The 16,867-nt window shown below is 40.3% G+C and overlaps 1 protein-coding gene across 3 annotated transcripts in view; it reads right to left on the minus strand.

Moving 5' to 3' along the window:
• The window catches only part of ephb3b (eph receptor B3b), a gene marked incomplete at both ends in the record, with an annotated part of 54,986 nt that overhangs the window by 11,868 nt on the left and 26,251 nt on the right, over nt 1–16,867 (minus strand). For all 3 annotated transcript variants that reach the window (XM_079244934.1, XM_079244933.1, XM_079244932.1), the window contains 6 exons: nt 464–626; nt 1,231–1,355; nt 4,077–4,412; nt 5,447–5,602; nt 8,709–9,381; nt 14,694–14,758. In XM_079244934.1, the coding sequence (XP_079101060.1) occupies nt 464–626; nt 1,231–1,355; nt 4,077–4,412; nt 5,447–5,602; nt 8,709–9,381; nt 14,694–14,758 (1,518 nt within the window). The remainder of the gene's footprint in view (nt 1–463; nt 627–1,230; nt 1,356–4,076; nt 4,413–5,446; nt 5,603–8,708; nt 9,382–14,693; nt 14,759–16,867) is intronic.

Genomic DNA, 16,867 nt, shown 5'->3' on the forward strand with positions numbered 1-16,867 from the left:
GGGTAAAACACAACAAGAATTGTTATACGGAGAATTAGACAAAAACATATACTCAAAACTAATGCATTCCAATACAAAGCCAAATGCTGTGAAGCATACAAATTTAATTGTAGGCTTGTATGTCTCTTACATCAGTATCAAAATGCTTACATAAGTTAAAAAAAAAAAAAAAAAAAAAATCTGAGGTAACTAGGCTGCAACATGTGGTATGGCGACCATCTAAGACTAATGAATACAATCTTTTAAAAATAACTCAAGACCTAATTTTTATTTGTCTATACTGAGAGATGAGTACAATATTGAGAAAGGGTGTTGCTGAAACCTTGACAAGCAAGGAGTTGGCAGATTTTTAACCAACAGCTGATTAGTCACATTTTAATAAGCCTAATGTAACAGCTGTTGCTGTTAAGAAATGAATATCCTAATATATCTAGATAATACGTAATGTATAGAAGAAGCATACTTTGTAGGTTGGTGCTGAAATCTGCTGGGCTGCTGTACCGCCCATAACCAGCGACTGTTCGGGCACGAACTTGTACCACGTAGGGCGTACCAGCCTTGAGACCTTCAATGCGGGCATTGCTTCGTTGGGCAGTCATGGTATGGGCAATGGCCTCACCCTGATCCTGCACACCAAAAAAGTATTAAATAAACCATTACCAAACAGCAGCCTTCATTTATTATCATCCGTCTTTGATCGTCCACATTACATCTGGTAGTCACCCCAGTAAACCATGCAGACAGGTGAAAAAACACTTGAAAACACGAACAAGAGAAAAACTTAGAAGGGTAGAATTTAAAGGTTATGTTAATCTAACTGTAGAGGACAACAAACAGATCAGATACATGCTGAATGCCCTTGTTATCCCCCCCAAGGCAAATATAGTCAGAACTCTCTGAGCTCCTAAAAATACAGAGATATTCCAATGTATGGATTCAGGGGTGGGGTGGTGGGAAGAGAAGGAGGGTAAGGAGGATTCGGAAAAGGGCAAAGCATAATAGAAATTTGGCAAAGGATTGGAGAATAAAGAAAAAAATTTGAATAAAGGATTGTGGGACTGAAAAATGGGAATAAGTCAAAGATAAATCTGCCACAAGAATATACACAGCAGCCATGTGTTTATCAGTAGAGGCATTGTGTTCCACATTTTCAGAAACAGACAAAATTGAGACCCTGCTAGTAAATGGAGTTGTATTGAACTAGTAGTGTTCACTGACACTACTCCTTACCTTCTCGTGGTACTTAATCTCATAATCCAGAATGATTCCATTGGGTTTCTCTGGAGGAAGCCAGGACAGGCTCATGGTGCTTGCTGTGGCCGCCATCAGGTGAACTGTTGGCACTGCAGACGGAGCTATAAGGGACAAAATGAATAGAGAAAAACTTGCTTTATTTCTCATTTTCTGTACATGTCTTTTGAAGTCTGATGCCTTTTGTGTGTCCACAGAAGCCCAAACACAAAGTCTAAGGCTGTGAGCTTTTTGTGAAAAGCTTTGGCCATTTGTTAGTATGCAGAACCACTCCCCACTAATGCTCAAATTCTCCCTCCTTGAATCCTAGGGGAAGGAGAGGGTATGGGTAGTTCTCCTCAGAGGCTAAAATAATCAAACATCAAAACCAATAATACATTTCAAGTATAAGCATCATACACTAGATAAGGTTAACAAACAGCCATGCACATAATGATGCAGATTTTCATCATACATGCAATTACATACCACCTGAGCTAATACGATACACATTACATGGATACAATGTAAATATATGCATGTATTGCTCTACAAATTAGAACAAATAGCTCTTCTGTAACGAACATGTTAAGTGAAATATGCACACTAAATGCTTGCATAGTTATGTAGCTACATCATCCTAGTTTCTATAAAACACCTACTATAATTCCACCCACTTGAGTTTTCCCTGCTTTGTTCAAAGTGCCTAGTGGCCAAGATCCCCCTCCACCTCGCCCTCGTCGCTTTTCCTATTTTCTAAGTTCAGGCTTGTTCTTAACGTCTAACTCATACCCCTCTCTCAGTTTAGTGCTTATGTCTCATAACTTCCAGTCGCTCTCTCTCTCTCTCTCTCTCTCTCTCTCTCTCTCGGCAGCTTGACTTCAAAAATAGTTCAGCACTTTTTTTCTCCCCTTGTGCAATCACCCTCTATCTTTTCCTTTTCCACAGTCCTCTTCAAGTCCTCACTTTTCATCTTCTATTTCACTGTTAAAGAAAGAGGATCATCCCCTCTCAGACAGAGGGCCAAGTTATCGTATCTTAAGACATTTTCGTAAGGAGTGTTGTCCAGCCGAGTTAGATGCAATGGTTGTTGTATTTATAGTGGCCAGATAGGAAAAAGCTGGCAATCATGGAGGATGGGTAAGGTGAGGGTAAAGGGGGTTAACAGTGGTTTGACACAGAGATACTCACATTTTTAGATTCTCTTCAAAGAGTCATTGATAGTATGACATTGGACAGTTGACTATGAAGAGTCTCAAATAATTGATAATGAATGAATGAGTTGCAAAGACAAGCACTGTGATTTGCTCGTAACTGACCTCTGCACAGCTCGCTGATTGTGGCAGAAGGTAGGTATGAATATCAGATTCCTAGTTTTAAACACTCTGCTTAAGTAGGTTTCTTTTCTTCCACCCCACCTCTCATTGCTTTTGTTAAAAAAAAAAGAAAAAAAAGAACCCTTAGAGCCCTCAGCTGCTCCACCCCACCTGATGTAGTTCCTATCTAACATTGCGGGCTGTGTGTTTGTTAACCTTCTGTTTTCCTCTCTGTCTTTGGTGCCTGAACCTCCCCTTCCCAACCCCTCCACCACCTCCATTCCATCTCTCCATATCTCGCTTTCTCTTGTTGAAGACAATACTTCCTTGGTACAGCCCCTGGTTACTCTAGCCGAGGGATTAGGGGCCCTCCTCTGGGAGAAGATGTTGCAGTTACCATGGAGGTGGCCCCTAGGGCTTATCACTACCCTTAGTATTTATTTAGGTTCTTAAAAGGTGAATTCACTCACAGGCGTAGTCTTGAGACTACACAAATAGATAATCTGATCACAGTCAATTCTGTCTTGTCCTGTTCTTTTCTTCCACCACTCTTTCTGCACCCAACCGACCTCAAGCAATGACAAGTGGACAGTCGCCCCTGTCAGTCCACTACCAGATCCCTCATAAAACAATAAGACCTTCACATGGGGGGCAATGGGGCACATTTGGGACCTAGACCCACAAAGAGGAGATATTCCAAAAGCATCTTTTAGGGGTGGGCACACAGGGTTAGAGGTGAGGAGGACAAGGCCATAGAGAAGAGAGAGGGGGGGAGGAGCAATGCATGATGTGTGATGTTGTCTGAGCCGCCTGAGAGAGCAAATTTAACATACCGGCTAAACACATCCAAGGCACGGCTTAGGAGCCCTGGGAGATTTTCAATAAAAAGAGCAGTTGTAAAGAACAAACGTAATGAGTAAGTTCCACATCTCTGAAATTTATTGAGGCCATTAAGGTACACTGAATCTATAAAAAATCACCATCTAGCTTATGTACATTACTATCCAAAAACCATGACCTCTGACAGCTACAATATTTCAAAATCTAAAGCAAGAGAGACATGCAGTATTTTATCATTGTTAATTTGTATAAACACTAGCTTAGTTTCAATCTTCCACATGTAAAATAATTTAATCTCAGCACCAATTGCTATATTGGCCTATTTACTGCTGTTGCTATGAGCTGAAGGAGCAGTGGGTTGAAACCAGTGGGCAGCTCCAAAACTGAGGGTTTAACACTTTGAATACACATTGCCTTGCTGTTTCTATTTGGAGCAATGCTGGTACAGAGCATGATGTGGGTGTGTGAAAAAGGTCCATTTCTAAGCTCATTCAAAAATGTATTCCTTCTCAATCCCTGCTCAAAAGAGGAATATATAACATACTCCTACATGCATTCAAAGAATTTTCTCTTCTTCTAATGCTAAATGTTTTCCTTTGACATGTTTTGTGTCTTTTCCACACTTTGAAAGTTTGCATTGCTAAAAAAGTTCAGCACTGATATCGCAGGTAAGGATGCAGCTGCACTTACCGGCCTGATTTGTGGTGATGTTCACTGTGGAGAACTGAGGTGTATATGGACTCTTGTTGGAAACACCATTGACTGCCTGAATCTCAAAGCTGTACTGCGTGTGGGCTTGCAGGTTACGAACTGCAACACGTCGCTGGGTGAGACCAAGGTGGCGAGGCGAAATGTCTACATTGTCATCGCATCGTGAGCACATTCCTCGCTCAGGGAGGCACTTTTTACAGATGACGTTATAGAAGATGTCTTCACGGCCGCCCAAGTCACGTGGCTCGCTCCATTCCAGCACCAGCGAGGTTTCGTTAACAATGGAGATGACATTGCGTGGGGCAGATGGAACAGCTGCAAAAGAGAGGTAAAAGCATGGAGGAGATGGGGGAAATGGGTTTGGAATGAGGAAGAATTTAATCTCCGTGTACAATAGGTGTAAAAAAATTAGTATTGGTGACAGTAAAGAAACATCTTGACAATAGACAAAGAGCCATACTGGAAAACACATTTTACATATCATTACATACACATATATTCATTATTATGTCGCAGCTATCAACACAATTCATGACCCAATAATTTTCCCTGTGCAGCAATATTAATACATTTCTCATGCATTAACTCGATTTTTTTTCCTTCCACATAACAAGAGACTGTTCTAGCAGTTCCCCAGTAAAAAAAAAAAAAAGGAGGACAGGAGTTCAAATTTGAATTTCATGCTTATTTCCACTCTGTGTGTGTGTGTGTGTGTGTGTGTGTGTGTGAGTGTGTGTAAAGAGCTGCAGGGAGCGAGTAAGACAAACTATTGGCAGAGCCTTGGCAATTCTTATCCAATTACCGGAGCCTTATCTCTCAGTGCGCTGTGGGAGAATCAGACCCCCATCCCAGCAACAGAAAAAAAAAAATTAAAAGAATCTTTTTCTCTCTTCACTATTGAATGAATTTGCTCCTATGTCTGCATGTTTGCTCCTAATGAAGGCAGAGCTACAAGAAAAAATTGCTCCACTGTCTGCCAGTAGAAGGGCGCCAGCACTGAGAACACATAGACTTCACAGTTGGATGGGAAGGGGGAGGACTTGGGTAATAAAGTTCTGATAATGTTGGGAAAGTAAGCAGTTTTGTTTGCCATGTGTGAGACATGGTGTGAACAGTGTCCGCTGACTCTTTATCAGGCACCGAAGGCTCAATTCAAAGAAGGAAGTTGGTAAAACATTTACTCCACCCGAAAAGTTTTACTCTGTTACCAACAGCCCATTTGATTTGAATTCTAACTGACAGAAAAAGTAGAGCACATTTACTTATATTGAAAAAAAAATGCTGAAAGGAGTCTCTTATTATCACTGTAACACAAATTAACATAAAGCTTGAAAGACATTTGCACTCACTTGTGCAGGGGGAATCTGGAGAATCAGTGTCTGAGCGGTAATAACCATTTCGACATGAGCAAACGATGGCTGCTCCTGATGTGGCACGGCTGTTGGCTGGACAAGGAAAGCAGTGGCCATCCCCTTGCTTGGACTTGAAGGAGCCTGGGCTGCAAGCTGGTGGTAAAAGGTGGAGAAATTGCAAGAAACAAATTTAAAAAAAAATAAAGAAATACAAAACACAGAAGCTGTTTTTGCAGCATATATATTAGAAATTTGTGATACTCTCTCCTTGCACAGTGTTTTTTTTTCCCATTTTTTTTTTTATTAATTTTTTCTCAATGTTTATAACACAGTAACAACTTATCTGGATTGGAACATTTCAGTGGTAAATAACAGACATTTTAAATACTGTATAAGCTCATAGCTAAAATGACTTTTTATCCAACCTACTTAAAATGCATGGTTGTGCATGTTTGTAGGCATACATAGTACTTAGGTTAAATAAATAAACATATAAACAGGACGTGTCACAAACAGCAATGCAAAAATATAGATTTGTTAATGTCATGATGAGGCTTTCTGCAAAAGAAAAGGAAACAAATCAAATTATTTCCATACAGAAAACAACTGTCAACATGGTTTTACTTAAAGCTAGTTCTTGATTAAGTGATGCACCATTAATCAGGTGAAACACTGCTAGCATTTGAAATTGTCCCATCACCATTTATAGCAGCCGCTTGGAAGTTTATAACTCTAGCGATAAGCTACAGACGTGCGTGGAAACAATAACAGCAGTGCCGTGATCCAGAGTACTTTAGAGAGCTCCATATCTTTCATAAACTGTCTTGTTAAAAGATGAATGAGTTTGCCGCGGTGCTTAATAAAAGAGGCAGCAGCAGGTAAGGCAGGCAAAGTTTACTAGGGCCAGTTGATTAGCTGACCTACTAGTGCTGTGGCTTGTCAATGTCAAGGACACACACTGCAAGGTTTGTCCCAAAGAATGACAATTATCTCATAGTCCCTGTGCCAATTTTATGCTCCCAGTGGTAGAAAAAAAAAGACTGGAGGTCAAACCTACAACTGAGCACTTAGTGCTCCTGCAATTCTTCTGCTTGAAAAGTTCAATATTAGCTAAAAAACACCAGTTGGCTACATTGTGTACATTAGGACTAAGTGTATTTGTTCTTTCACCATTAATCAGAGTCATGCACATTGCTGGTTAACAGGAAAGTCTGCTTGATAAACAGATAAGACATCACCGAGTTTGACTTGATGGCAGAGCAGCTTCTTAAACTGGCATCACATCTAATGTTAGTCCGTTCAACCAACAACAAAAGAAATTCCTCAATTCACAGAGGGTTTTTTTGGCCATGTGTGCTTGACCACACCGTGTATGTTGAGAGAGCATTTTCATTTAAAGAGGCTATTTTTCTTATTCAGGAAAAAGGCTGAAAGTGCTGATCAATCACTTCCAGTGAGTAAAGGGGTCATCCTCTTCCTTTCATCCATGTTTCCCTTAGAGGAACCATTAAAGAACGAAGCAGAAAGACAGACAAGGGGGCAGAGAGAAAGAGGGAGGGAAAAGTGGAGGCATAGAAAATGCTAATCCTGTAGGATCTCCCCCCACCCCCCCACCCCCCCTCTTCCTTACTCCCCTGTGTCCTATCCTCTCATGCAGAACATAGAGCTTAAGGAACTGATTAGAATGTATGCTGAAATTGGAAAGTGCGATGCATGAAAAAAGTAAAGAATATTGGGGTTGAAAAATGTGCAGCAAATGAGTGGAGAGGCAAAAAAAAAAAAGGGATCATCGATTAATATTAATGCTGACATCCCAACTGTATCTCTGCTGGCTTATTAATGAGAGCAACGGCCTTCAGACTGGAAAGAAATGGGAGAAGTAAGGACCAGCAGAGGGTAGAGGAGACACTGCATGCTGGAACAAGGACAGAGAAGCCAAGGAAAGTGGTAAAACAAGGAAAGGATGATGAGAAATGAGTGTGAAGTAAAAGAAAAAAATGTGGGGGAAAAGGGAAAACTAGAGAAGAACTAAGGAGAGGTGATGTAAGAAAAGAAGAAAGAGGGAGATTTATCCCTTGTGGTTTCCAGTGATTAGAGAACGTTTTATCAGGGCCCAGTCGCCAGAGCTTTAACCTTGAGCTGCCAGAAGCAAACAAATGAGTTTTTAACCACATCCACCATGCTTTGGATTTACTATGTTCTCTCTTTCTCACACATACACTCTCTCTTTCCAAAGGTGAGTGAATACTGAATATCCAGAGTACGCCAGAAGCTGTCACTATACAGTATTCATCCATCCTCTGCATGATCATGAGTATGGATATTGAATAAACAGTCCTCTCTGCTATGAAAAAAAGGCCTCTGAACCCAGGCAAGTAAGAATGACGCACAAACCACAAGCAAGCTGAATGTGCACAGATGCTGTGCAATCAGCCCCTGCTGATCGATAACCCTGCCAGCACCCGTTTCTTTCTCTCTCGTTCTGCTGTCTCCATTTGACCTGCGCACCCTGAGCCCAATTTTACGCCCTCATACCCCTCAGCACACACACGCAGTTTCCATTTATCCTTCATTCTTCTCCTGCTGTCACCTGCACTCCATTTCAGTCGAGACCGTGCTGTTAAAATTCACCTTTATCTCAACCTCTGTGAACTCGTCATGTTTTCCATCAGACCCAAAACCATCAGCATCCCAGCTTTTATAAACAGACAGCCTCAACCACATTTCCATTTAGTTAGCAACCAGCTGCAAGGCAAAATCAAGGTCAGAGGAGTGAAAAGCCACCAGCTGACAGTGTCATCGAGGGTGTATTGTTCTGCCTTGTAATCATTGGATTAATGTGTCCAAGAAAACAGAGCAAACGCGTGACGGATGATACGGCACCTGGACAGTTTAGCATTAAACTATAACCTGTGGCCAAAACAGTTTAGACTCAATCATTGTAACAATCATTGTGTCCATAACAGTCATGTGTCCAGTTAACATGTCCTCCAGCAAGACTTTGACTTTGGCTCAACAGGATAAGGAAATTCCTGCAACCCCATGATCATCATCCAGGCAGGCAAAACTGAGGGATAAGATACAAAATAACTCTCTTCTGTAAAAAGAGCTTGAATTTTGTGTACACTGCTGAAGAATGTCTAACTTCCTAAACATCCACTCTAAACAAAGACTGTCTTAACATTTTAATCCATTGCCACAAACAGTGAGTAAGTGAATCCCCCTACTGACCTAAACTGTTTGTTGTGAAAACACTCACCTTGACACTGCGTTTCTTTCATGGCCGGTTCAAACCCTGCTGAGCAGGTGCAGGCTCCTACAGGAACCATCCACTCTCCATCTCCATTGCAGTAGAGCTTCAGTGGCACGGACACCTCCAAGGCATTGGGCACACAGGTTCCTGGTGCAATGACCAAGGAGGTCGCCTCAGCTCCTGTTGCTGTTTCTGGGAAAACTGCAAAGTTGGCAATTGTGGTGGAGCACTTCTTGTAAAAGACCCTCACTGAGATGAGTGACATGCAAGCACCAAGGTCCTGGAAGGCCAAGTAGAACCCAGCTTTGGACAGCGGTCCAAAACTTCTAACTTTTGTGTTGACTCGTCCAGACTCAAGCATAGAGAAGCTCTCATCTGGGGCAATGGTGTCCACCTTCACATAGGGGTTCTCCATCCAGAAAGGACTGGTTGCTGTGGCTGAATCCGAGTCAGACTCATAGTAGAAGAGGTTGAAGGTCTCTTTGCAGGAGCCTGGTATGTTGGGAATGCTGTTGCAGTCACGCACTGTAAATTTCATTTCTACATACACACGCAGTACATCTTTACGTGGGATGAAGTCACTACGAAGCCAGTTGTTTTGGTTGAGTTCTCGTACGTTGCAGACTTGATATGTCCGAATAGGGTTCATGGCGTCATCATAGCCACTCACCTCTTCCCACTGAAAGAAAACAAATAAGGAAAATTAACTGAGAATTTTTCTGTCAGATAATCACTTTGAATAACTGCATCTTTGCACATCTTGCATTTTACAAATAAAAACAGCAAAATAAGATCAACAGTGTGAGGCTCAATGACCAGACAAACAGGAGCTGAGATATTTCTGGCTGAATTTTCACTTCCATTCCCTTCCTCGTGCCATAATGTGCCTTTCATCTCTGATTAGTGTAGCGAAAAGCCAGGGACAAGGACTGCAAATTCATCACAATTACAGCAACCTGTCACCTCCTCACCACAGAACCACCACAGCATGTTTACCTCATATCTGTTTGGAACTGGCAGCCACATTGCTTCACAACCAATTACGCTTCAATTATGAAGCAATGACTGCAACGTCCTCTAACAAAGGCTGCAAAAAAGCCTCAGTTAACCTTCAAGCTTTTTTTTTTGTTTATACAATTCTCTACATTTTTTTATTGCTACCACCATACCATGGGGGTGTATTACAAAGGATGGAATGGGGATTACATTTCCTAACTTTGATTACCTGCCTCGTTAAATGGGTCCAAGCAAACTGAAATGAAATTCTTTGTTGTGAAACTGATTAATCGAATGTGCATGTAGGCTCAAATGAGGACACCGCAATTTAAATTTTTCTATCACACAGTGGCTCCTATGAGGTATATCTGTTTGTTTGTGGGTACGGCTACTATTAAGCTTGTGTACATTACAAATTCCAAATTTAATCACAATTCCAAATTTAATCACAATTTTTATGCGTCGCCAAGAAACCTGAGGCACAATGGAGAGAAAAATAAAATCAGAACTAATCCTGCAGTATTATTTTTACTACAAAATATTGGCGTATCACGTACCTTAAAACTTGAATTCATGAGATAGAATCTATGAAGTGATGATTACTGTATGGTTATTTTTAATCACTCACTTCTCCTGCAACTGAGGAAGACTAATGGAGTCTTAAATATCATGAGATGCTGATAATAAACTTTCACTTCAACCCTTGTGCCTTAACTTTGCTTCAGAACATTTGACTTTCAAAAAGCAACTCAAAACTTGTATATAAGCATGACTTTGTTCTTCTGAGCCTGTTGTTTCCATTTGAGTGTCTGAGCATCTTAATTAAGGCTGCGATATGGATGTTGTGAAGACAAGGCTATTCATCCAAGGTCCTGGAGGCCACAAGGGAGCGAGAGGGAAAATGGGTGGCAGCGGCATTAAAATGATGGTGAGAGAACGGGAAAGCGACTGGAGGGAATCGATAATCACCAGCCAGGTCAATGGGATAGCTAAAAGCATGAGGTGTCAATGAGTATTTAGTTCAGTGTAATAAATCATCCTCTGCAAGAGAGCGATGCAGCCAAATGTTTGTCGGTGTGTGTGTGAAGTTGGGTGTTTATTTAAAGTGCTAGTGTGAGCATGTCTCACTCTGTTTGAGTGAGTGTATGTATATGTATGTGTGCACTTAGAGTGCCCCCCCCCCCCCCCCAAAAAAAAAGACCAAGACATGCATCAGTGGGCAAACACTCTGAGTGCTTACAAAGCCTGAATAAATTAAATAGGTCGTGTGAAAAAGGGTCAAGTTTCTTGGCATTGATTTCCAACAAGATGAACTGTTATGCGAAATTGCAGATCCACTATATTTTCTTTGTTTTCATTCCATTCAAAGCTTGATATATATATATATATATATATATATATATATATATATATATATATATTGTTTTTTGTCATTTGTGTTTGTATATATATATATATATATATATATATATATATATATATATATATATACAAACACAAATGACAAAAAACAATACATTTGTAATGAGCCATGTCTCCTCCTACGCAACATCTTGGCAAAACAATGATTCAATGAAACTATGAAGATTAATACAGAATGGAGGCACAGATACTGAAGTTAGACATTATATTTACTCCAGTTCCTTAATCAAAGGAGATTGTTGGCAACCTTGGACCCCCAAAAAATCCTTGGCAATGTTAAAAGCATCAAGATAGATGACATCTGCCAGTGTAATGTTATCTTTGTGTCGCTGAAAATATAGAAGAAGTGAGATACAGCGTGCAAAAGCCTGCGTAAGTAAATTACGACATAACTGTATTCACTAATTTAGTAGTTCATAGGTTTGTCAGTAGTATTGATGTAAGACGTGTGTGTTGTTTTGGGGTGGACATTGATAGATTTCTGCAGCTGGACAGTTCAAAAAAACTCTAGATCAGATTGTGAAAAATGAAAAGGAGTAGAAGACTAAACTGGTGTTCTGAGAGGTGACAACTACAAGCTCATTATCATTACTAACTGCACAGGAATGTAAAAAGAACTATGTTAAAATAATAAAACATAAATTCTAGGTAAATTGTTAGATATTCATAACAGATAATTAGTTATTACAGGAGGCAAACTGGTAGGTTACAGAAGGGGTTTAATGTTCTTTGGTGATAAAGGCTCAGTGTGGCTAATATGTAATGTTCTGCTAGACTGATATTATTCTTATATATTGATATTTGTAGACTTGAGATGCTGCATTAGTGGTTGGTTTTAAGACATTATTTTAACTGTTAAGTGTAAAATCTCTGCACTATTAGCAATGACTGGTGGGAATGTAACTCAGTCTTATTTATTTATTTCAATTGGCCTGATTTTTACTTCCATTTTTTACCAGAAGCTTTGAATTTATTGAATGAAATAAATATAAAACAAAAAGCTATTCAACACAAGTGCAATTTCAAGTACAATTTTAAGTTTTATGAATATCTGATTTGTTTTAATTAGTATGGTAACTTATTTTATCAATAATTGTTAGCCTAGAAATATAACTCGGAAGTCAAGGTTTCTTAAAATTTGAAATATATTGCAAGTTTTGCTTGTTTATGACCTGTTTTAGCATGCCGGAGGTGATGTTTGTGATGCAGACAAAGCTACCATAACAACAGTTATTACAAGATTGTGGTGTATTGTTATAACTTTATGAAAAGCCCCATGGGTGTGGAATTTCCCCGTCCATCTACCATTTGTTTTTGGAACATAAATGACATGGCTTTGATGAAACCTCCACACATTACTACAACCTACGGAACCACATTTGCTCACCAAGTCATTTAGCATGTTGTGAGAATATGATTTTTTCATTTTTTATGATACGTGCTGCAAAGGACAAAACCCTGCCCTGTACTTTTAACCCAACTGAAGCCATTTGGCCTGTTATTTTAACAACATAAAATGATCCATCAAAAGCTCAGAATGGTTGTAAGAGACACTCAAAATGTGCCCGAAATGGTACATAACAAATTGCCATGAGATTATCTTGGAGAAGACAGTGACAATTGGAAATCCAAGCAAAAACATAAATGCACGTCAAAATAGGCATGCACACACACACACACACACACACACACACACACACACCTGGGCAAACTCATGCATCATACAGCAATGCTACAGGCAAGACAGTCAGACTGGGGAATGTACGAAACAGAGACACAGTGGTAAGAAACTATGATAAGAAAAGTTTACACACAGAAACCAGTAATGCAGTATATGCAGACATTTGCCCTGGAGTTGTCAGAACTTGAATATATCTGTAGCTTTATCAGCATGTGCGGCGCCAAATGGTGTTTGTAAGTGGGTTTATTAGAATTTAGATTTTAGAATTTTTATCACTTACTTAATGTTTTTAGTTGTTTTATTAACCAGAATTCAGTTAAAGAGACAGTATTCAGGGAATGATGCTTTTCGGGGAATGTGGGTGGGTGGGTGTGTGTGGGTGGGTGTGTGGGGGTTCTTTGCTCTATGTCTTTGTGTGTGTGTGTGAGTGTGTGGAAAGAGCTTGTGTCTATTATTTTTAAATGCCTTTTTATCCACTGTTTGTTTTAATCCTTATGACTTGATTTTATCCTGTAAAGCACTTTGTGTTGCCCCTGGCATGAAAAGTGCTCAAGAAATAAAGTTTGATTTGATTTGATTTAATCTTTTTCTTTACATTATCTATTGTATTTTCTTTATTTTAACTTATAATCCCCCCTCGATTGGTTTTATGGATATTAAGCTGTTAGAAAACCAGGCGATGTTGATCCTGTTCCATTACAGCAAAAACACACATACAACCTCATACATAATACAGTGTACATAAAGGCAGAAAACAAGAAAACGATTTTTTTGTACCCATGTGTTGCATTGGGGGAAAAAAAAAAAAAAAAAAAAAGGAAACACAGAGTAGGTTGAAAACTCAGGGAGAACTGGCACTGTCTGGTGTATGATCTGGTACCAAACAACAGGCATGGGAAAAGACTTGACAGTTGTTAATGTGGGAAATCTTTGTGCAGAAGGCTTGCCACTGTATGCACATCTTGAAAAGGAGCATCTGTTGCAGGTTTGGTTTTCCTATGCCATGTGTGCCTGGAACTTGTGGAGGGATAACTGCTGCATTGTCGCTGAACAAGCGGAGAGTAGCAGGGAAGATGGAATGGGGGAAGAAGAAGCAAGAGGGCATGCCAAGCTGTGAGGAGGGGGTTTGTCCTACTGATTGTTTACAGCTGAGGTGGATAATGTGCCTGGCTTCATTAGTCGCCAGGAAGTGAAGAAGGGTGGGCTATTTCAAAAAGCTAAGGAGGAATCTCTGCAAGTATGTTAGGGTAACAACAAAATATAAAAAAAAAAAAAAAAAACGGGGTCCCGCCTTTCAAAAAAACAAGCCCCAAGTCAGAGGACCACACAAAGGCAAGGGGAGGAGTGTTGGTGCTCTTTGAAGTATAGCTGAGGAGGGGTCAAGACTCTTTGCTCCTCTTTAGCCCATTGTGGAGAACACATGGGAAAGCAAGATGAGGCTGTCACTGGCACTTTGTGTGAGGTAGATTTGAGTGCACGGATGTCTTATGGGTCAATGCTGAGAAATATTTTAGTCTTTAAAAGTTGACTTTATAGGGAAAACAAAGCTTTTTACGAGTTAAATGGGCACTGATGCAGAAGGAAGGAAACATCTGTGGCTGGGTGGGGCATTGAAATTGGATTGCAGTGGATCTTTTTCTTTTCATTAAGACAAACATCCTGATGAACGTTAAGATACTTTGGCGAGTGATCTTACCATCTGTCAGTTGCACATATCATAACAATTTATTTTCATGCTATAACTGGTAAACTGTAAGGTAGAAGTGACTTGGAAAGATATATATTTTTTTCTTTTATTTCTTTTGAACAAGCTACTGCCATTCATAAATCCTATGGCTCGTCACACACATAAATCGGCACACAATTACACAAACAATACATAGAAAACCTACCCCAGTCTCAGGATGTGCAGTCCATGCTAATTCCGTTGTGGCCCACTTTGTGTCCATCAGTGTCTCTGCAGATGGAGGTAAAAAAAGAAAACATCCAGGTCAGACAAAGAGGAACAGGGTGACAGAGGCGGTCAATAGAACTTTGAATGGTTTTACAACAATGTCATAAAACTTGTGAAATGATCCGAGTTGCAGATGAGAGGCTTTGACCAAAGCTGTTCTCAGATAACAGGGTAAGTAACCGAACAAAAAGGCTGGGCTTTGAGTAATATTCAATTCAATCAGACAAAGAAGTACTGTATGCATGAGTGTGAGTATGTGTGTGTGACATAAAAGACTTGAAGACAGCAGAAGCGCGGAACAGATCTAGGTGGCTGATCTGTGAAGTATTGCATGACATTTTATTGTGACTCCTCATCTGGCTAATTAGTCTCAATTAAACGCTTGTCTCAAACAAGGGAAAGAAACCGACAAATCTCACAAAGAAGCTGTTTTGCTTCCCACAGTGTGATGCGACACACACCCACACATACAGTGAGTAGCATGTCGTAAAACTCCAAGCGATATATAACCCAACAGAAGGCTTGAATGGAGAGAGCGGTAATAAAGTTAGGAGTCACAAAAGAAGAGCTCTTGAGGGAAACAGGGGTCAAAACATTTCAACTGGTTTCACTTCGTGGCATTAACACACTTTTACCGCACATACAAAAGACAGAAACATAAAATGGTGGACAGGAACCTCTCCTGCAAATCCCCTTTCTCTTCTCAACTCTCCACTGTTGCTTCTACCAGGAAAGAAGAAGAGAATGGGGAGGTAGACTGTAAATGTTGGGCCTTTTTACTACCTGGCACTCAAGGCGCAGTGTGCAGCCACAGTTATTATCTCAACCGCTGTGCTGTTCTACATGACAGTAAAAAATGATGAAACAGAGCAGTCGGAGAGTGAGATTGCACTGTCTCTGTTTGTTGAAGGAGGTGCAAGATGTTCCTTTTTTCCTGCCTTCCTTGAATCTGCCGAGGAAAAACCTGAAGATATTGCACCGCCCACTTTACTGCTCTAAATCGATCTCAGAATATTTTTTCTGTCTCTGCTTTGCTCTTAAATATTAAAAAAAAAAAAAAAAAAGTTCTGTTTACTTTTTCTGTTACACAGTGAATTAGTACAATCTCAGGATTTTACCACCGCTTCTCACGATACCTATTGTCTCCCCTGCTGCTTTCAGAACCTCCAGAAGTAAAAAAAAGTCTAACAACCAAGCCCTTTGAAAATCATGTCAAACACTATGAAACTGCATTCTTTTGCAACAGGGAATTCCCTCTGAATTTCAGCCTATGATGGTGTTATTATCATACTTTCTATACTGGTAAAATGTCCAAGAATCTTCTCACCAAGGGAGGCCGTATCTGAAGAAATCAACTGGGACTTTAGCTTGTTCTCCTATTGGAAAATAAACAGAAAACTGGTAGGAACCAGTTCAGGTTGAGAGAACTGTCTGCCCCTGAACTGGATTGGAAAATTGACTATCACAGCAGCATCATTCCTCTTTCTCCTGTCAGCAGTTCACTGGTCCTTTTGTGCTTATAGTGTTGAGTATTTTAAAATGCATTCTGCTCTTTCTAACCAGGCAGATCTACATTTGTCACTTGTGTAAAATATGACCTAATACTGTCTTAACTTCAAAAACTGTGTCAGTGCACATTAGCTGCATATCTTGCCCTGTCTCATACTGTGACAGTGTGTGACTTGGGACTGGGTACTGACAGTTGTGCAGGTATTTGGGCTTGTGTGGTTGGAGGGATATGTTTTCACTCTTTTGTCTTTACCACTACAACAGGGCTGTGTGTATGGCATGCTGATGTGTCATTAGAGCTGACCTTGCAGGGAAAAAAAAAAAAAAAAAAAGACAACAGGGTGAAATTCAATGGCAGACGGTAGTGGAGGCAGAGATGAGATAGAAAGAACGAGAAGCCATAGAGCAAAAAGAGCATTATGCAAAGCACACACGCGCACACTATCACACACACTTGTGTAGTCTGACTCAGTGGTTTAGGCTGTGGATCATTCTAGAGTGCAGGTGCATCCGCAACCCTTCCTTCAATGCATCTATATTGTTTAAGCAAACCAGGACTGCGGTTGTGTATGCCAGTGTCAGAGGGCAACTGTGTGTGTGTGC

This window comes from Telmatherina bonti, assembly GCF_933228915.1.
Source record: "Telmatherina bonti genome assembly, chromosome: 8".
Classification (NCBI taxonomy): domain Eukaryota; kingdom Metazoa; phylum Chordata; class Actinopteri; order Atheriniformes; family Telmatherinidae; genus Telmatherina; species Telmatherina bonti.